The sequence below is a fragment of the Megascapheus bottae genome, chromosome 20 (genome assembly GCF_031878675.1).
Source record: "Megascapheus bottae isolate mThoBot1 chromosome 20, mThoBot2.hap1, whole genome shotgun sequence".
Taxonomy (NCBI): domain Eukaryota; kingdom Metazoa; phylum Chordata; class Mammalia; order Rodentia; family Geomyidae; genus Megascapheus; species Megascapheus bottae.
In genome coordinates, this window is record NC_143528.1 from 26,228,946 (window position 1) to 26,251,187 (window position 22,242).

At 35.4% G+C, this 22,242-nt stretch overlaps 1 protein-coding gene across 2 annotated transcripts in view; it reads left to right on the forward strand.

Annotated features, from left to right (window-relative positions):
- The window catches only part of Gpm6a (glycoprotein M6A), a 217,958-nt gene that overhangs the window by 167,896 nt on the left and 27,820 nt on the right, over window positions 1–22,242 (forward strand). For both annotated transcript variants that reach the window (XM_090354175.1, XM_090354174.1), the window contains one exon: window positions 21,646–21,838. In XM_090354175.1, the coding sequence (XP_090210301.1) occupies window positions 21,646–21,838 (193 nt within the window). The remainder of the gene's footprint in view (window positions 1–21,645; window positions 21,839–22,242) is intronic.

Consider the following 22,242-nt stretch of genomic DNA (forward strand, 5'->3'; position numbering starts at 1 on the left):
CTCTCTATAGGCGGAATTTTATGAACTAGTTAATGCTCTCATTTTACTGGGAAGAGTCTAAAGCATCCATGCCAAGTACATTGAGTTTCCCTAGGCAAGGACTTCCTCTTATTCATATTAGTACTTGTAGCAAGTAGATAAGAGAAAAGCTGAGACAGCTTAAATTAGATCTATAATGTAAAAGCCTAGCAGTGGCTTTTTCAATAAGTAGAGTACTAAGAATTGGAAGGCTAAAGAACAATTGGTTAATTCCTCAGTAAAATTTGTCTAGAAATTGTATTCTTGCATGTTATAGTTAGCAAAAACTTAGAAGCTGAATTGAATGCATTACCTATCCATACTTTCCTGATGTTTGCTGATGACATTCAGAGACTTCCTTTTAGAATGTTCTCTATTAGTTTCTCTGGTGTTAATTCAAATGTTATACTTTCAACTTATTTTGGAAAACTTATTTTAGAAGTCTTTGAGAGAAATATGATATGAAACAAATCCTTCTAAAAACTAAAAGAGGTTAAATCAGTGGTGATAAAAATAAGTAAAATCTTCTCTTATTTGACAATATATCATCTCTCTACATAGATAAATACATGAAGCAAATTCCATTAGCCTTCAATATACTTCCAAATCTCAAAATACATCAGTGTGGAAGAATAGTAATGTGACTGGTCTCATTATTTTGAGCCACTCAAGGGAGAGTTTAAAATCAACAAACAAGCAGCAAATATGAGATGGGGGAAGAATGCAATACCAATTGTCATTCTTTAACACAAAATTTCTCAACTTGATCTTTTTAGGGACATGTAACTGGGGAATGATAAATTAGTGAAATGCTACCCAAAACATCCATGCAATGCTAGGTTTACCTAAACAAAAGACATCATCCAAGCTTTTGTGCTGGAAGAGAATAACTTAAGTTTTAGCTCCCATATGATCCCTGGATCATTTGCTTATAGAGTCAGAGACTTTATATATATATATATATATATACATTATCATAGTAATAAATAGAGGGGTTACAGTTATATTTGTTTGGTAGTGGGTACATTACTTTTTGAACATTGTCATCCCTTCCCATATTTTCTCCCATTCCCTCCCCACCCTTCTCAAATTTAAAGTTAATTTCTACCACATTTATTTGTGAATAGCTTTGTTAACATTTTACTTTCCATTATTCAAACTTGATTTCCAAAATGATTTGATGATCTTTGACTTGCTTACATCAGGCAAACCAAATTATGGACTTACATGTCCTCAAACTTGTAATGACTCAGTGAATTTTAAAACGTTATTCCATCCTTAATTATGTTTAAAATTTGGGGTCATTTGCTTATCAAAATGTGGTTCAAGAGTAGTTTAATCAAGAACTATTTTAATGCTCTCATAAGCCATTACCATTCTTGCCATTTCCTATGTGGAACACATAAAGAAAATGCATTGACTAAAGCTGAATTCTTTATAGTTTCACATTAGGAATTCCAGTACTTTCCAATACTGTGCTCTGGGCACTGGGTTTTTGAAGGGATGAGGAAAACAGTTGCTTCTAGAAATAGACTACTTTATTTTCTACTTTGCTTTAGTGAAAAGCTGGAAGAATTCATGCCTGAAATCTTTTGGGAAAAACATATCGTCTATAGAAACTTGATAAAATTAATATGATTTGTATTACTTACCTGGAATTTATGTATGATTGGCAAAAACTATACCCAAAAAGACTAAGTGATAATAACATGAAGTTTTTTCATAAAAATGAGGTAAATGACAAATAAGCATTTGCCAATTTTAAAATTCAGGCAAAGAATGTAGTGAGAGCAATTAGAAAGTTAGGTTGTCAAATGAAAACTAAAATAAAGTATCTTTTATTCAACACCTTGTCAGCCAGAGCTGTGTGTTTTTTAATGCTTATTTTACACTTATACCAAATGCTCTCTAGTTTCTTAGAACAAGATATGCCCACCTCCACAAATTATGTCAGTTTTAAATCAAATCTTTTCATGAAGTAAGGGCTATTAGCTTTCAAAAATAAGCGGATAATTTAAAAAGTTAATGTTTTAAAATCAATCTGGTAGTCATTTTCCCTACTGTATATTTGAAATAGTGAATTTATTAGAAATAAATAATGGATATATACAGGTATATATATTGTCTGAAAAGAATATTCATGCAATTTTTGGTTAAACAAATGATTCAGATTTTAATTATTTACAGTTTGAAGGCATGGCTACTTTTTAAAATATAATTTTGCTTGTTCACAAAGTATAGAACAATGTATGAGCATTCCATGTCTGAACTTATTTTTAGGGTTCCATCGAGCTACATTCATCATTTCCTTTCTAACATACTAAGGGCAATTCAAGAATATAGAAGACCCGGTTTCTCTGTCTGTGGACCTAATATCTATATTTAGTTTGTTTAAGGTAGCTTCAAGAAAGAGATGTTATTAAAGAATCAAATAGTCCTTCAACATTGTTCCTCATCTGCTGTCATTGTTACATTTTCTGAGTCCAATTATTAATGTCGACAAGTGGTTAAATTAACTTCTTCCTTCAGTCAAAAATAAAATGCTCTTTGTATTCATTGCTCTTGGTTAAAATGATTGCTTCACAAATAAGGAATTGCTGGAGTCAAGGTGCAAAGAGAAATTTCTATTCTCATAAGAAATAGTGTTTACAAAGAATCTTGTTTTTTTACCACCTGTGCATGCATTCCCTCTAGTCTGCATTCCTGTCAGCATTTGTTTTATTTTTCTTTTAATGGTCATTATTCTGTGTGGATTGACACATTGTCTAACTGATTTCAGTTCTGGTTTTCATTTCTCTGTTGATTAGAGATGGTGAGTGTTTTTCAGGTGCTCACTGGCTCTTTCTGTGCTTTCTTTTCGGAAGTGTCTATTCAGACACTTTTCCAAGTTTTTAAATCAGATTGGATATTTTATTATGGAAATTTTTACTTTTGTGAACTTCTTACAGTCTGGTTATTCATTCCTGTTTGCATATTTACTAAATATCTTTGTCATTGTGTGGTTTAACTTCATAGTCAGATTATTATTTATTTTCGTATGATTTCTTTGAAGAATCCTTTCTATGTGTTCCTATGTGTGAATATATGAGTAATATGTGTGTGTGTGTGTGTGTGTGTGTGTCTGTGTGTGTGTTTGTGTGTGTGTGTCAGTTTGGGGGCTTGAACTCAGGGTTTTGGCACTGTCCTTGAGCTTTTTGTTCAAAGCTAGTATACTACCACTTGGACCACAGCTCCATTTTCAGCTTTTAGTTCATCAGTTGAAGGTAAGAATCTGACCGACTTTCTTGCCTGGGCTGGATTGGAACTGTGATCCTCAAATCTCAGCCTCCTAACTAATTAGGATTACAGGCGTGTACCACCAGCACTGGGATGGGGGATATTTTCTCTGATGTATGTTTTTTTTGGCATCTATGTTGACTGCAGGTGTGTGTGTGTGTGTGTGTGTGTGTGTGTGTGTGTGTGTGTTTATTTTCAGTCTTATTTTCAAACCTACTGGTCTATAAATCTGTTTTGAATGCCAGATAGTATTTTAGGATTACTATACATTTGTGGTACATTTTGAGGCCATGCATTACGCCTCTTTCAGCTTCATGCTTTTTGTTCAAGATTGCCTTGAGTATGTGGGATCTTCTGGGGTTCCACATGAAATTTAGGATCCTCCTACATAGCACTCCTTCCTGCTCTAAGACCCTTTGAACTCCATTCTTTGCCCTGTCCTACCCTTTACTAGTATTACATCTCTCACCTCTCAGGGTTAATGTTTTATGGTACATCCTTGGCTAAGGCTTAGTGACTACTCACCACAGTCCAGGATGTGAGGTCCCGGGGACAAGAATCTCTGTGCTATTCATTGAAGCAACTCCAATGATGAGGAAGAAAACCAGGTATGAATGATTGAAAGAATATTATAATGACTTCTTTTGCCATTTACAGCAGTCTCTAACATATTCAGAATTTCTGGGAAGCAGTGTCAATGATAACTTGAGAATATGTATTTGATGTGGTTAAAAATAGCTCCAAGAAGGCTTTTCTAGGTCTCTTTTGACAGCTTCAGGGAGAGGAAAGTAAATTGAATCCTATGGTGTTTCCTTCCTAGAAAATAGTATCTTAGGCTTCTGCAGGTACAGCTTACTGGGAATTAAAGGAGAAAATATCACCTTCACAAACAGGGAAAAAAACTTTTCCTTATTTCCTAATTATGTATTAGAGTGTACCAAGTATCAGTAGGATATAGTAACAAACAAACATACAAACAGTCTTGTATTGAAGTTGGAGTCACACAAGTAAAAAATATAGAGGTAACTAAAAATGATCACTGTGGTGGTAAAAGAAGAAAAAAAGGAAGGAAGCTAGGTTGTCTGCAGGAGCATGGAAAGTTTTAAACATAACTGATGGGGAAACTGACAACAAGATCACATGTTAACATGAATCTGAAGCATGTCAAGAAGTGAGTTCTGTAGATTTGGAGATATTACATGATGACTTGTAAGAAACATTTCCTTTGTTGAGTTGTTATAAAGTTAGTGCAGTTCTCATCGAGCTCAGTTTCCTTGCCCAGAACAACAGCAATCACAAAGAATATTCTATTTCAGTTTTTAAAAGCATTTCAACTCATGTTTAAATATAATTTTCTGAGTTTAGTTTTGTCTTACACCTTTAATGAGCAGCCTCTTTTCGTACAAAGTGGATATTATACAGTAAAAATCCATGTTACCAAGGGCTAGAAGCCTTGGGGGAGATGGAACATGTCCATTTCATACATTATTTTATTGCCATCCCTATCCTATGTCTGATACATAATGCATTGGGATTAAAGCTTCGCCTTGCTACTAGATCTTTCTGGCCTTAGGCAAAGCAATTCGAATTTCCAATGCTCACTTTCCTTGGTTTTAAAATACAAATAATAGCACAGAAATACTTGCCCAGCAATTGAGTGAATAGATGTGAAATTTCTTCAAAATGGAAACACTTATATAAATGTAAATCTTCCTATCATTTCATAATATTTGTTTGAGACAAGTTGTCTGCGAGGTTGTCTATAACCTCCCATTCTGCAAAGGAATAATCTCAAACTTCTGTAATCTTTCCTGGTATCTGATACTTCAGGGTAACCTTAAAATGCAATATTAGATATTCAAATCATAGAAGAGCCAAAGAAGTCTCTGTAAATTTTTAAACATGCAAGGTGAAATGCTTGTTATACAGTTTAATTCAGTTGTGAAAGAAGCTGATATCAATTCTCTAAATGGCCTTGCTCTTCTAAATGATCTAAGTCAGCACAATAAAAAAAAATGAAACAATGGGCAAAAAAGTATATGCTCGGTTTTAAACACATACTTTGTACTCATGAAAGAATCTCATTGTTTAAAAGTAGAAATTGAGGAAGTCTGTACTCAAAAATCAAATATATGCAACTTATATTAATTAAAGCATGTGATTTAGATATTTTAAAAGAACAGAATTATTAGACATATAAAAGAAGTTCCCCAAATCCATAATCTAATCTGTTGTGAAACTGGAAAAGTCTATGGTAACCATTTTATATTTACAAATATTCTGAAGTAAATATTTTATTTTGTTACTTTTTTATAAATAATTTAAAAAAATAAGCTGAATGTCAAAAGGGACAGGAAGCTGGTTTTATCCCACTCAGCTAACCTGATTAATGTATAATATATGCATTTATACATTACCCTACTAAAACTCCTTTTGAACTATTAATATCCACTTTATGAGATAAGTGACAGGAATACAAAACAGGTCCTGTCTAGAAGTGGGTAACAGTGGGAGCGGGGAGGGTGACTAGAGAGCCTGAATTGTGATGGAAGTTCTCCATATTCCTTTAAGAAAACAGAACAATGAAACACCATGAGACTATTTTAACAAGCAAGTGACAAGGAAAAAGAGATGGTACTGCTGAGGATAATCAAGACATACTGTAAGCACACTATAAGGAAATGTCACAGTAAATCCCTATTCCACATACAATTAGTATACTTTCAAGAAAGTAGGTTCACAAACATTTACCTAGGGTATAGACTATATATTATAAACAATCAGGCTTGTACTTCCACTCTACTTTAATTATTTCATGAAGGATACTTTATGACATTTGTGGCATTTATAAGAAACCTAGTGCAAGGTTGGTGAGTATTCTTTGCCTTACAAAGATTTCCCAAATTATTTAATCAGAGCTTTGACTCAGAGTATTGAACTCAGAGTATTGAGAACTCAGGTTCTCAGTGTACATATTCTGAGCTGGTTTGTTGTATAATTTTTGTGCCTTGAAAATGTACCTGTGATTTTCAAATCTGCAAGACATATGTATGTATATGTATATATGTATACATACATACACACACACATATATATATATATATATACATACATATACTTCAGCACCTTGTTTCAGTAAAATTTTAGGTTTTTCTTTCTGGATTCTTATTTTTGTTTCTCATTATTTTATGAATTGGCACAGAAAAATGTGGCAGGATAGCCATTACTGGATTCTTATTTTTGTTTCCCATTATTTTATGAATTGGCACAGAAAAAAATGTGGTAGGATAACCATTACAGCAATTTCAGTACTAGGATGTCAAATAAGAGCCTTATACTTGTTTTTTGCTAGACAAGGCTCTACCACATGAGCATTATTTCATCCCTCTTTACTTTTATAATTCTTGAATATGGTTTTACTTTATGCCTATGCCAACCAGGGCTATGAATCTCTTATTTAGGTTTCCTGTGTAGCAGGGATAAGAGACAGGTACCACTGCACTCAGAATTTTATTGATGGAGATGGTTTCTCATGAATTTTGCCTGGGCTGGCCTTGAACCACAGTTCTGGTCTTTGTAGCCTCTTGAGTTGCAAGGATGACAAATGTGAGCCATTACATCCAGCTTAGTTGATTATTTTTTGCTATTATCTTTGTCTTTGTTCAAGGAGGTTTCAAAGCAACATCAATTTATTAGTATAATGCATCATGATCAATGCCACCCTTAGAGACCTCCATCTCTTCAAATAAATTGCAAAGTGTTTGTTTTATTTAAACAATGGTGGTAACATATAGTGTATCAATTTACTTTGCATATTGATTCAGACCATTAGACTATCCTGTTTGACAGACAGCCCACAAATTATCTTTGATTCCTATTATACTGATTGCATTTCTTTTACTGTTTATTGTTTCTTACTTAAGTTTGAATGAAAGTCAGTATTATAAAAAATAAAATTATCCAGGTGCGATCTCACTCCTGTAAAACTAACTACTCAGGAGGCTGAGATCTGAGGATCGTGGTTCAAAGCCATCCCAGCAACAAAAGCCCATGAGACTCTTATCTCCAATTAACCACCAGAAGACAGGAAGAGGCACTGTGGCTCATGGGTAGGGCCATAGCTAAAGAACTCAGGGACAATGCCCAGGCCAAAAGTTCAAGTCCCACAACTGACAAAAATAATATATATAAATGTATTACTCATCTTTTGGATAGAAAAATGACCAGGACACATTAAAAGCACAATTTATATTCAGGCTAAAACAGTAAAAACAATGTATTTCTTAAGTTCTCATCATGTGTTGGATTTTCTTCTAAAAATTATATGTATATTTTAGCACTAGAGGATAAACTAAAAATACAAACAAAAAATTGAAATGTCTCTCTCCAAACTAAACCTTTAAAGTACAGTCAAATGAATTGTGCAACAACACTGAATTCTTGGGAAAATTATATTCTATTTATAAATCATCATGTTTCATTCTTCTATGAATTTAGATAATAATTTTGTTGCTCATGTTTGGTATAAAAGAACACTACATGAAGAGCATGTAGTGCCAGATGCCATGCTATTGATATTGCTTTTCATGATGTTAGTTTTATGTATGCCTTTTCCCTAATATCTTTAGATTTTCTGAAGGCTTTCATGAATCAAAATCCCTTAGACTAAACCCTTACGTCACATAAAATTCTGGCTTGGCTGCATGTAGTGAGGTCAGCAGAGCTGAAGTGTGAGCAGGAATCCCTGAGGGTTCACATTCTAATTAAAAGCAATAAATAAATAAATAAATAACCTTCTGCATATGCAGTGTGTGTATATGTGAACTACCCCAAAGAAACCCCTTTGAAGAAACAGCTCAGACTAAATATAATAGATGGCAGGATGTAAAACAAGGTCTGGATTGAGGATACAAATAGGATAGAGAACAGAAACAGTTAAAGATGGCAGAAAAGATTCCAAATATTTTCTGTACACATATGCAAATGGAACAATGAAGCTTGCTGGGATTCATTTGAGGAGGAGGTTAGTTATTGATAACAGCAGAAACAACACAATTCCACTTAGTACCTCACGAGTCATTCCGACACCTCTCATGGATTCATGGAGTGTATATTTCAGTGGAGGAAACACATAAATAGTGGGTTACGCATATGTGTCAATGTCTATTTAAGCACATTTAAGAAAGACTTGTGTGATCTGGAACTATTTTTCTAAAAAAGAAAAGGCGGGAAGGCCTTGTGGGTAACAGAGAATGCATTCTGTAACTAGGATAAAGTCAGAAAGTAAAAGAGCTAGATGAAGCAGGGACTCATGGAAGATGGACAGCATCAGAGCAGAGTCAGGGGAATGAACATCCTTCTAGGCACTCGTCACTCAGCAGGGAGAACAGGGAGGCACAGGGATGGAGGATCAAGTGAAGAGGAAGCTCAGAGTGGAAATAAAGATGAGGCAGAAGGCCTCAAAAGACTGTTTACAGATTTTTTCCATTGTGGGTATTAAGAAGTTACTGAAGTTTTCTGAAAAAGATCTATTCACAGGCCCATTCCACCTAAGTTTTCAATCTACTTTGATTTTGTTGTTTTAGCACATGTAATAAAATAATACATATAGCACACAGTATCTTTATATTTGATTTTTTACAGTACTTCAACTTCATATGTGTCATGGTTGATCTGTGGATTCAGATATTGATACTGTCTGCTCAATAACAAATTCAATCATTTGTGTATAGCTTAATATGCTTTTATATGTGAATAAGCCAATCCTCCATCTTCCTACTCTTCAGTTTTAAGAGCAATTAGCACATTAAATATCCCATATTTTCTCTTAATTTACTTAACAAGGAAGCATGTAGGTTCAATTCGTTGATGTTATGGTAAAATAATCTGTCTATCCACTATTCCCGACTGAAATCACCTTCATCTGACTCCCTTTAACACATTAGCACCCATTCACTTTTTCAGTAAATAAACCTCTGACTCATCAGCTATGTCTAAGTAGTTTATCAAATAGATTTTTGCTCTCCAGCAACACCGGTATGAGAGGGACATGCAGGGCCAGACTGAAGTCACAAGGAGCTTAGGGAAATGGCAAGTATTGTTAACCCAGCCCTCCCCCAATTACCAGGGAGAAAACAACACTGAGTCAGAAACTGTATCAGCCATAAAAGCTCAGCAGATCTCTCTTGACTGCGTTGGGCACTTAGTTATATACTGTGGGGGAAAGAGGAGTTAGGAAAGGGGAGAGGAACCAATAGAAAAAGGCCAAGGTGCTATCACCAAGGATCAGGGCAAACTTTCAGGTTTTTAAATACTGGGCGGGACAGGTGCAGGAAAGTGCGGGCAGAGGACCTGCGCTAGGTAGGGGGTTCAGTTGAGTCATGTACATAGAAATACCTCAAGAAAGGTATGCTAGGAATGCCTAGCCGAAGCCCTTTAATGGAACCGGAATGGTGAACAGGCCCCAGAGAAGGCATCAGGCCCCAACAATAGATGACTGAAATTATCTTGATAATGTGAATGAAAGAGAGAGAAGATTCTTTTATTTGCTGTTTGTCTGAAGTTCTGTGCCCATTCCTCAGGGACATTGTTTCATAGTCAAGGGATGGTCAAGGTCTCTTCTGTGGAATATGCCTGCTTATTTTCTCCTTCTATTATTGTGAAATATTTTTTGACATTCAGCCTCTTAGGTAAAAGGAAAATTTTTGTACACACACATATATCATATCTATGTATGTAAACACAGCAAAATGGCTTATTTATAATTTCATTATTTCAGTAACTAATGGAGTTTCTAAAATTTCATCTCAAGAATACTATGTACAAATGCTGAAGATATTATTAAATATTGCTATTTTAATTGTGGAGAACAGCTAGGTATAGTGGCACATTATATTATAATCCAAGCCCTTAGAAGATGAAGAAGGAAAATTATGAGTTCATATCCAGTGCAAGACTATGTCTCAAAACAAAGCAAATCAAGCAAACAAAATTAACATCTAGGTGTGGTGGTGCGTGTATATTATCCCAGCTATTTGAAAGGCAGAAAGAAAAGGATCTAGAATTCAAAGTCAATACTGGAAAATGGTAGGGAGACACAGTCCAAAATTAAACAGACTGATTTCAGATATAATTTAAATGGTAGAGTGCTTATCTAGCATGTTCAAGGCTACTGGGTTCAATATTGAGTACTATAAAGAAATATTTATTTTTATACATTGTGAAGTACATAAGTTATTTTTAAATTGTATTTTATAGTTGGGGTAATGTATAGAGGGGTCACATAACATAAATGATTATATGTCATGTGTTTACATTTGGGAATAAAAATTATCAGAATTCTTACATGATTGGAAAACATTATCCATCATTAAAATGTCTTTCATTCCAATTCTTTTTTCTTGCTTTCATGTTCAGTCTTAAAATGAACAATGTCAGACAGCTTGGATAAAAATAATCCTTTCACTGGGTTTAATGACACATGTGCCCCAAGAGGATTTGTCGTCCTAGGCCAAGCATGGGCAAGATTAAACATCTTACCTGATAGACTAAGAGGGAGAGAGACATGTCTGAAGTGGCAGAGAGCTTCAAAGTCTTGAATTCATTGCTCAGGACAATAACATTAAAAAAAGAATTCTTTTCAATTATTTACGTATCTAAAATTAATAACACATGGTAATGTTGCCTCCTTACATAATCTAAACTCCATCCATCCATTTGATTCAAATTTGAGTTGATGATATGCCAAAATGGCCAGGTAGACTTTTTACTGAGAAAGGTTGGTTCTTTCTCTCTTTACCTAAGGTAGCATAAGTATAAGAGCAACAGAAATAGGAAACAACCAAATTAAAAACATCACAAAAATAATTAGATGTAGCTTTGGAAGTTCACAAGGCAAACTCCATTTATAATGCTGGTTACATAAAGATCCATAAAACATGGTATTTGTCCAGGTACTCCTTTACCCTCTCATGGAAGCCACAACTCAGGCTCCCAGGCCGCTAGCCTACAATATATATTAAAGATGATAAAGATCTAACATGGCCTTTACTACTTCTGCTTGTCACGTCTTCTGTGAGCATTCTCTTTCTGTAATTCTGATTTTGATTTCACTGTCACCCGAGGTGACAGGCAGCAAAAGAAAATGAGCTTTGTGTGTATTCATGAAATTCTGAGGATTAGTAACCTGAAATAAAAGGATGTATGTGAACAGGAGGTTTTCATCCATAGGATGAGATCTTTTATGGATATTGGGCAGTGAGCAGAACACAAAGAGAACTAAAAGAAGCACTCTGTGCACACAATCACAGGCTGCTTTTTCCTCCCCTTCTACCTCCCACTGCCCCTCTGTTTCTTGGCCCTCATCAGCTAAGGGTCACCACGGATTTGACCCAAAGAAGCCAAGGACATTTGTGGCACAGGACAAATTGATCAGGGGTGAAAATTGCTGTAACAAAACACAGAGTGTCTATGTTTTATGATCGTGGTGCTCATTTGTATTGCAACAGAAGCAACAAAATGACAGGTTTATGCTCAAATAAAATCAACAGTTTCTCTATGACATTAAAAAAGATAATGCATTATGGATTTGGACCAATATTTCTTTGGCCTTCAGGGCATGGAGCAGATGATAATAGCTTCTTTAATGAGCCAGAGAGGGAACTGGCACTGAGGATAGATATGGAGAATAAAACTATTATTCTGTTGATTTAAAAAGTATATTTATGCTTTTGAGTTTCTACTGCCTGCTTCCACTATGATATTTGAACCTTGAAACAATCATTTTGCCTCTCTGGAGAATTCTCTTTTCAACAAATTCTGTCAATTTGATTCTATTTGCAACCAATTATTGTGTTACCATGTTAAATATCCTGCTACAGTTTGTGATAAAACCACCTAATATGATTATCAGATAACAATTATTCTACTTCCCTATTCTATATGCATTTTGATATATTTCAATGTAAGAAATATTTGAAAATATGATTTTGAATTTTGCTGTACAGTGTAAGTTCAGTATATTATAATAATTATGGTATAAAAATTAATTATATTTTCTTTTAAGTTTGGAATGAATTCTGTAGTTCAGAAGTCAGATTCCATTAAAAGCCTCTCGTATTTATTTTCATTGGCAAATGTCACAGAGAATTTTCATGAATGATAAAGTAATTAATGCTGTCTAGAGATAACTTATTTTTTCATTTCTATTTTTTCAATAATTTAAATTGCTGCAGTCTTTTTTGTGGGTCATGGGGCTTGAACTTGGCCTGGGTGCTGTCCCTGAGCTCTTCAGCTCAAGGCTACCACCCTATGCTTGAGCCACAGTCCCACTTTCCATTTCTAATTGGAGTTTCAGGCCCTCTTGTGCCCTGGCTGGTCTCTTGGATTTTCTACACTGGCTGACTTCAAACTTCCATCTTCAGATCTCAGCCTCCTGAGTAGCTCAGATTACAGGTGTAAGCCACCACACTCAAATTGCTGCATTTTTAATTTATATTTTTAAGAGTGGCAGTAACTTCAATCACATTTTTTGGTTGCTTGTTTGTTTCCTCTTTGAGCTGGTGTGCTGGTGTGTATCTCAAGCTGGTCCTTCTGCCTCTGACTACCAAAGGCAATACCACATCTGGCCCTGTGTTTTCTCTGACAACTCCACATAAGTTTGCCTTTAAGAAGACTGGTAAAGTTTGCTTCTCTTTCATGGAGCTCCTTTTCCAGTGTGTCTCACCATTCCTCAAACCAGTTCCTTGGGAAGGCCACACCAAAGAAGTGATTAAAAGGAAGTCCTCCTCTAAATGAAAGGATCTCTAGGATATAGAAACATAAGCCATATAATGAATGATTGTTGTCCTTAATGTACTATGTTATCTCTCATCTCTTTTGCTGTCACTTGGTTATCTCATATTGTTACAGTATCTCACTTTGTTACCTGATATATCGGATATATTTGTATTTGGTTATTTGAAATTGGATAGGGAAGGGGGGGGAAACAAGATGAGGGGTGGGGGTGGGGGGGAGGGAAATGGGGACCAAGACATGTGAAAGGGTATCAAATGTATGGGAATTAATGCACCATTTATCTGGCAAATATCATGTAACCCTTCTATTAATTACAATAAAAAATATATGAAAAAAAGGAAGTCCTCAAATGTACATTTGAAGTCCATACATCCAACTTACTCTCAGGCATTTAGATGACTTTAAACCCAATTATCTTCCAACTGAAATGGCATAAATGTTTGCCAAAAAAAAAAACAAAAACTTCCCAGTGAGTTGAATAAACCTTAAAAATGTTAACCATACCAGGGCACTGGTGGTTTACTCCTGCAATCCCCACTCCTCAGGAGGTTGAGATCTGAAGATGGAAGTTTGAAGCCAGCCAGTGTAGGAAAATTTGTGAGACTCTCATCTCCAATTAATCTCAGAAAAAGCCAGAAGTGGCACTGTGATTCAAGTGGTAGAGCACTAGCCTTCAGCAAAAGGAGTCCAGGGACAGTATCCAGGCCTGGAGTTCAAGCCACAGGACTGGCAAAAGGAGAAGAAGAAATTTTTAATTTGAGATTTTTATATTTTTTCAGCATCTCTTGCTAGGATGTAATGGGTAACTCATCAAATAAACAAACATTCAAATTTATGAATGAACAGAAAAAGAATTGAGTAATATTTGGGTCAAAAGCCTGAGAGGAGAAACTATACAGATGTCTAGAGAATTTATATCAAAAAGAGCATTCTTTGCAGGAGAAGATGAGGATTTTAATGAGGTGTCTGCATGTGCTTTGAAATGTCAAATGTGGTTTACAGAAACCTTCTATGAGTTTGGGGGTTTGCGCAGTGACTGTGTTACACTCCTCACCACTCGCCTCCCCCAAGGCTTGCTTTTGTATATGAGAAACATGTTTCCTGCACTCCAGGGGCTTATTAATCATAGTGAGGAGAGTATGGTTCTAATCATTATTGAAGCAATTAACATTTTTTTGCCTCGGGAAACAAGTTTAATTAATCAAAACATTCTTGCTAAGTCATGTTGACCAGTACCAAATGTTCCATAATTAGTGATATAATTCTACATACAAAACCTATCTACATCGTTAGAGAGAGCACATTTCCAAATAAAAGAGGACAAAACAAAAATATTTTCTAAAATATTAATGATCAGCTTACCATACTTTTCACTATTTTTAATAATCATTGAAAAAATAAATATACTTAAAGCTTACTCATAAGATTTGTGGAGACTACCACAAAGTGGTACATTGCATATTTTATATAGTTACTTGTCTTTATTTTAGAGTAATGCCTACTTAATCTTTGTATTGCATGTGTTCCCTTGTGGATTGACTAGTTTTAAAGCATTTTAGTTACAAAATAAAAATCAATTTGACATTTCATGGTTCCTCTTGACCATTTCAATTTAACAGAAGAGCTTGATAAAAACAGATGAGTTTCTGAAGGGAGAGGATGCTGACATTTCTGGTTTTGATATCACTTCTGGATATTTGGAAATGTAGCCACAAAATTAAGAGAGTATTAGGATAACCACCCAACTCCATAGGTCTTTTCTCTTTGTAAAAGTGTTTCTTTCATAATTAGAAACTGGTTTGTCTAAGTACAATATTTTAGGACTGAATAAAATATTCCACATAAAAGTGCTGGTGCCTCATACTTGGAATTCTAGGTAATCAGAAGACTAAGGTCTGAGGATCACAGGTACAGAGACAAAAGTCTATTAGACAATTATATCCAACCAGCCACCAAAAAGGCAGAAGGAGAGCTGTGGTTCTAGTGGTAGAACACTAACTAGCTTTGAGCACAGTAAGCTGAGGACAAATTCCAGGCCCTAGATCCAAGCCAAGCCTAGCGTGTGTGTGTGTGTGTGTGTGTGTGTGTGTGTGTGTGTGTGTGTGTGTGTGTGTGCAATCTGTCATTTTATTAACTTTTTTTAACTGGATATTTCAAAAAATTTTCTGAAAACTTCCCAGTAATTTTCAGTTTTATTTCCCATCATTATGTAGGTGTAACAGGGTAATGGTTCCTATGTAAACAGAGTATAGATGTAGTAAATGCCCAAAAGATTCGTTGAAAATTGAGATAGATATTGTCTACCAAGTTGCTGGGTGGAGGAAAATGAAGTGAATATGTGACACAAACAGCCTTGTTCAATCTTTACTTAACAGCTCTTTTATTCTGTAAGGGACATGTCTCTCTGTGTAAAAGTATAAGAGAAAATCAGGTTGCTTCTACTTTATTAACATTTCTAAAGATTCTTTAAAAACCAAAAGCTAATCTGGAATTGTTACACATTTTCAGATATAGTTATTAAAAAAAAAACATGTAAGCTGTTATCTTTTCTTTTCCCTTTCTTAAAGATAACTTTTTCGGGCCGGGAATTTGGCCTAGTGGTTAAAGTGCTTCCCTAGCATGCATGAAGACCGGGTTCAATTCCTCGGTACCACATACATAGAAAAAAAGCTGGAAGTGGTGCTGAGGCTCAAGTGGTAGAGCTCTAGCCTTGAGAAAGTCCAAGGACATTGCTCAGGCCCTGAGCTCAAGCCCAGGACTGGCAAAAAAAAAAAAAAAAAGATAACTTTGTCGAAGACACTAATTTTCCATGACCCAAATTAATTGCTGGAGTTCAGTTTCTCAATCCAGCCAGCTTTAAACCAGTGTGGGGCCTCTCGATTTCAATTCCAGGAAGAGGATTCATCTTTCCCAGGAGAAATTCAGTGTACCTCCTGTCATTGATGCTAGGAAAATGTGTAGTTGTTTTGTTTTTTCATTGTTTTTGTTGCTGTTGTAAACTTTTTAATGATAGATAGATTTCCATTTCAACTAGCTTATGAATTAACCTTATTATATATGGCTGCCTCTGCTGGTCTTTCTGTTCTTATCATGCAAATTACTTTCTTTCCTCTACTACTTCCATTTTATCTTATGCTCTATTTGTTGTAGGTTTTTCTCTTTTTTAGCTTTCACTAAAAGTTTTGTTGTCTCTTTTTTCTTTTACATCTTTTCAGTTATTCTTTTCCTGGCCTCTTTATTAAAACTAAATGGAATTATTGGAATTATTCTAATGCTTCCTTACCTCTGTTTAATTTCTTTTGGCACTTCTTATGATGTCACCAATATTACTTTAGTACTTGTTTATTATTTTCCTCTCACCTCTGCAATGAGAGTAGAGACATTTGTAAGTTTATTAACTTGTACAGCTCTAGCAATTGTCAGTGTCTGTCATCTGTAGCTTAATAATTGTATGATTGATGCTAAAATGCTGAACAAACTGTTAACAGGAAATTAAGCTATGTATTAAAACATAGCATAATATTTTAAAGGTGTATTTGAATTTATTAAAATAACAAAAGGAAAGCTTTATAGATATTTTTCATCAGATGATATAAAAATCTATTGTAGATTTAAAAACAAAAGTTTTTATTCCAGGCAGAGTTTATGTTGCTGGGCTATTTTCCAGCTCATGAACTTTCTGTCCTACTTCTCAAAATATATTATCATTAAATTAATGGTGTGGGGTCGGGGGCTTGGCTCAGCGGAAGAGCCCATGCCTGGCAAGCGCAAGGCCCTGGGTTCAGTCCCCGGCTCTGGAAAAAAATTTAAGAAAAGTTATAAATTAATGGTGAACCTTCACAAGTGCTTCATTCAGGAAAACTGAAAGATAACTTTCCTAATCATTTATCGCTGATTTTGTCTAATGGGTATATAATGGATAAATAAAGCTACACGTTGATGATTTTTAAGGGTAATCTTAGTATCCCTAGATGCTGAGACCCAGCACATACCAACCAGGGAAGTGAAGTCACTGAGATTCTCTCTCCAAGTAACTGGCAAGATGCTGGTTAGATGGATGCATGGCTTAAATAGCATAGCATCTGTTATATGCACAACCTAGCTGAGTGAGAGCACCACACCATCAAGTTGAAGCCTCCGTACTGGCACACACACACACACACACACACACACACACACACACACAGAGGATAGAAAGGTACAAATAAAGAAATAACCGAATTTTCACTGAAAGTATAGTGATCAAACTGCATTTAAAATAATCCACTAACTCAAAATAACTGAATAAAAAGAATTTTCAAGTTCTTATGTATTAAAGAATTAAGCATATTCATTAACAATAAATCAATGAGATCTTATTAGACAGTAATTAGAAGCCATGAACCTGTAGTTCAGGCCTATAATCCTTAGGAGGTTGAGATCTGAGAATCATGGTTTGAAACCAGCCTGGACAAAAAAGTGGGTGTTTCTTATCTCTACAAAACTCAGAAAAAGCAGGAAGTGACACTGTTGCTCAAGTGGTAAACAGCTAGCCTTGAGTAAAAAAGTTGAGGGGTCTGGCCTAGTAGTAGAGTGCTTGCCTAGCATACCCGAAGACTGGGGTTCGATTCCTTGGTACCACATACATAGAAAAAAGTTGAAAGTGGTGCTGAGGCTCAAGTGGTAGAGCTCTAGCCTTGAGAAAGTCCAATGACAGTGCTCAGGCCCTGAGCTCAAGCCCAGGACTGGCAAAAAAAAAAAAAAAAAAAAAAGCTGACAAACAGCATCTAGGCTGTTTTAATTTTTAAATAATAGTACAAATCATTATATAGTATCACTAAATACCGGGGAAATTCTAATATTTCAGAGCATGTTGAATAACATCATATAATCTTTAACTTTTCGTTTTCCTCTTAAAATTAAAAGCATTGTGTTATTTCACTTGAGACAATATGACCAGCAACTGACTATAAGCATTGTGTCTCAGTATACATATGTCTATAATACGCCAATTCTGCATCATTATGTGAAGCCAAGCTTTATTTGTGAAATGGCCCTATTCTCATAACCCTAAGTACTGAAAAAGATTTCTACACAAGTGATCTTCATTGTTTCTATAGCAATTATCTGAAGAGAGATTTTTCTTCAGTGCCAGCACTTTACTCTGCTGCCTTCAGTAATATTCATTTAATAACAGTTCCTCTTCCTCCTCCCCCTCCTCCCCCTCCTCCTGTTCCGCCCCCTCCTCCCCCTCTTTCTCCTTCTTCTTCATCATTTCTGTTCAGCAAAAACATGATGATGGAGGACAGAGAATCCTTAGCCTTAAAGAGTGGTTGGTAGGAGTGCTTCCTGGTCCAGGGACATGGTTGCTATGGCAACTCTTTTGCTCTGCCAAGGCTGCTTTTCACCGTGGGTGGAAAGAAGCTCCCCTGCCAGCCACTATGTGGGATTCTGGCAGCTGCAGCAAATACTGTGATGATATGATGTGCCTCCATATGGATGTTCTGAGAGTTTTCTGTTAAATCTAGTAGGAACTCAGTCAGACTCACAGGAACAATAAGGTTGGTTAGAATGTAGTCCATTAACAAGTGCAATAGGTGCCTGATGAAATCAAGATTTTTTTATTTGTATTAAAGTTTTGCAGAGAGGATCAAATTTTAAACTGAATTTGTTCTAGCCTTACTTCACAGGAATGGTGGCTTAGAGAAAATAGTATTTGTCACTAAAGATAACATAAATTTAAATGGTGGCATTCAGAACGGAGTAAGTAAAATAGTTTCATTTCATTTGGAGGTTTTAACTCATTTACTTCAGACTTGTCTATTTATGTCATAATTCATGTACTGGAATTTCATTTATTAGAATTTATGTCATACATTTCTAAATTTAGGTGTTGTTATTCAATTAAATTTGTATTCAATCTTCCATTACTATGAATTCATTATTCCTTGAGGATATAGAGCTTAACATAAAACACAATACTGCACACTTAAAACAGTAAAATAAAGTGTGAATTAAGCACAAACCTGATCTGACTGAGAACCACATTAGCCCGAAGTTTGCACTGTTAGTGGGGTAATAACTTATACTTATCATTTTATCTCCTCTGAATCTATTCTTTTATGCTTGTAGTTTTATTCAATCATTCTTTTTTAAGTGTAAAGACCCAGAAGATATAGTTCCTTCTTACATATTTGGTATTTAGACATTTTAGACAATTTTTGTTATTTGGGCCTTTTCTTAAAAGGATTTTGCTGAAGATGTGCATCTGTTTTTGACATCTCAAAAGATGGCTATGGAAGAAGTCTTTCTCAACTGTGTCTAGTGCTTTTTTTCAAGGTGCTTTCAAGGTATATCAAGTGTTTTGAGATTAGCACAGTAAATAGGTTTCAAAGGTTCCTCTGCCACGGTTAATCTCTACTTAGAACTGCATTCAATGACATTCAGATACTACACACACTGGTCTCAACCATCTGCTTGTGAAATTTTTTTCTGCTATATGAAGTTTCAAGCTGTTTTAACCTTTCTTACTTCCCCACCTTGTGTGTGTATATATGTATGTATGTATGTGTGTGTGTGTGTGTGTGTGTGTGTGTGTGTCCCAAGTTTTGTTGTATGAGCAAGAGCTGTAAAAATGGGGAGGTGTTCAGACTTCCTTCATAACTTCCTCCAAGCTATAATGCTCAAGAAACCAGTTCAATGACAACTATTAAAATAGCAATAGCTCAATCTGTGAACAAAGTCACATTACAAGGAACTTTGCAATTATCTCTTGACATATATATGTATATATATTCTTTCTATATATGGTCTCTACATGCCATATATAGAGCTTATGTATATATAAATATATATATATCAATATATATGCTTATATATATTGAGCTGAAGTTTGAAATTCAATATACTCTCAAATCTGAGAATTTTGGAGTCTTAATACTGTCAGTAGTAAATCCTATACATGATCTCATGTGAGAGATGACAGAATGCAGGCTAAAATATTTTATAAAATTGCCTGCAGCCCCTATATATATATGTATATATATATGTATAGCCCCTTATGTATTTGCAAATATTCCGTACCAAAATCAAGTCTAGAACATTGAACCCAAGCATTTTGAAGTAGTCCTGCTTCATTCATAAATACCTTCTGAATAGAAGATCTACATATTTTATTATGAGTGGCCTAAATTCCAAAATCCCAATCTACTATTAAACCACATTTGTATTTATATTTTGGCTTTTTATTGTAATTGATAGAAGGGTTACAGTTATATTCACCAGACAGAAGGTGAATTACCATATTTATTTTTGAAAAAAATACCAGGAAAATTGCTTAACTATGTTGGGGTAGGAGAAAGGATATTATATTGATCAAGTGGTATTTGAACAAGAAATTTGAAATGGAAGAAAAATTGGAAGGAATCTCTTGGAAACTAGGACTATCTTTGCAGGCATGGTTAACTTGTCAACTTCTTATCTGCCTTATAATATTTCATTAGAATTTCTTACTACAAACTTATGAGTATATCCACCCATAGTTTTCTAGTGTCTCAAACTAAATGCTAAAAGCTGTCTTGCAATAGACATTTAGGTGGCTTCTTTGATCAAACATTTTTGACACCCCTGTATCAGTAGAAAAATTATTCTTAATAATAGATAAAAAATCAAAGACTATATTTGTTAAAATTTAATCTGATGAATTCAAGATTTTAACCTATTCGTTCTCTCTTTTCTACCACCAATGTTCTCATGTATTCTAAACTATGAGCCATAGAAATAAATCAAGGTTACACCATGAATCATTCACTACATAAAGAATATTTAAACACAAAATTAATTTCCCTGACTGCAGGCAGTGCATTCAGATATTGTCTGTTTCATTTTATTCCGTGTTTACAATCTGCTAGTCAAAAACAGTTTAGTTGCCTGATGTGGTGGCTCAAGCCTGTGATCCTAGCTACTCAGGAGGTTGAATTCTGAGGATCAAGGTTCAAAGCCAGCCGGGGCACTAAAATCTGTGAGACTCATATCTCCAGTTAAACATTAGGAAACTGGAAGTGGTGCTGTAGCTCAGGGGTAGGGCAGTAGCCTTTAGCTGAAGAGATCAGGAACAGCGTCCAGGCCCAGAGTTCAAGTCCATCCCAACAAAAACAAACAAACAATAATGACAACAACAACAAAGTTGGGTTTGCAAGGCATTAATGGTTTCAAATCATTGAAATATACAGCCACAGAGATTGCCAAGATGAGACTTCATTGAGATAAAGACAAGCATGGAAAATGAATAGAATGATGTGGTAAGAGTATCATAGAAAATCTTGGTAACAAAGGAAGACCTGTATGGGTTTGGGAAGGAAAGTGGAAATTGTCAGCCATGAGTTGCAGGTCCTGTTGTTGGATTATAATGAAAGGGAAGGGATCATGACATCCTCTAGGCACACTCTAAAATTGCTGTGTGTGTTTGAGATGGTGTCCACTGACAGTACAAACATTTTTTCCTATGAGGCCGAGTTTGGAAATCAAACCCAAACTTGAGAAATTCTCTTCTTTTGTTTTCCTCTTTGCTGTCCACAGGGTGTTTCGAGTGCTGCATCAAATGCTTGGGGGGGATTCCCTACGCATCTCTCATCGCCACCATTCTGCTGTATGCGGGGGTCGCTCTGTTCTGCGGCTGTGGTCATGAAGCACTTTCTGGAACTGTCAACATTCTGCAAACCTACTTTGAGATGGCCAGAACCGCTGGAGACACGCTGGATGTTTTCACCATGTAAGTCATTCCAGGGTGGCATCTCACCTAGCCTGTGGTTATTTACTTTCCTGGGTAAATGAGAGTCTGGAATTCAGTAAAGTGAAAATGTTAATAAGAACAAACTCTCAGAGCATGTCTTAATCAGAGGAGCCTTGGATTCTGTAACAATACCAGACATTTCACATAAGGGCACAGGTCAAACTAGCCTTGGCTGAATCTAGAATATAAAGACAAAACAGGACACACACACACACACACACACACACACACACACACACACACACACACACACACAATTTAGATTATACTATTAATTCTAAGATCACCCAAATCCAAAGCTGGTTCCTACCTTAAAAAAAAAAAATCTAGCTTGGGCTAAAGGCATAGCATTTTACTTTCTGTGCTATGTGAGGATCGTGAAA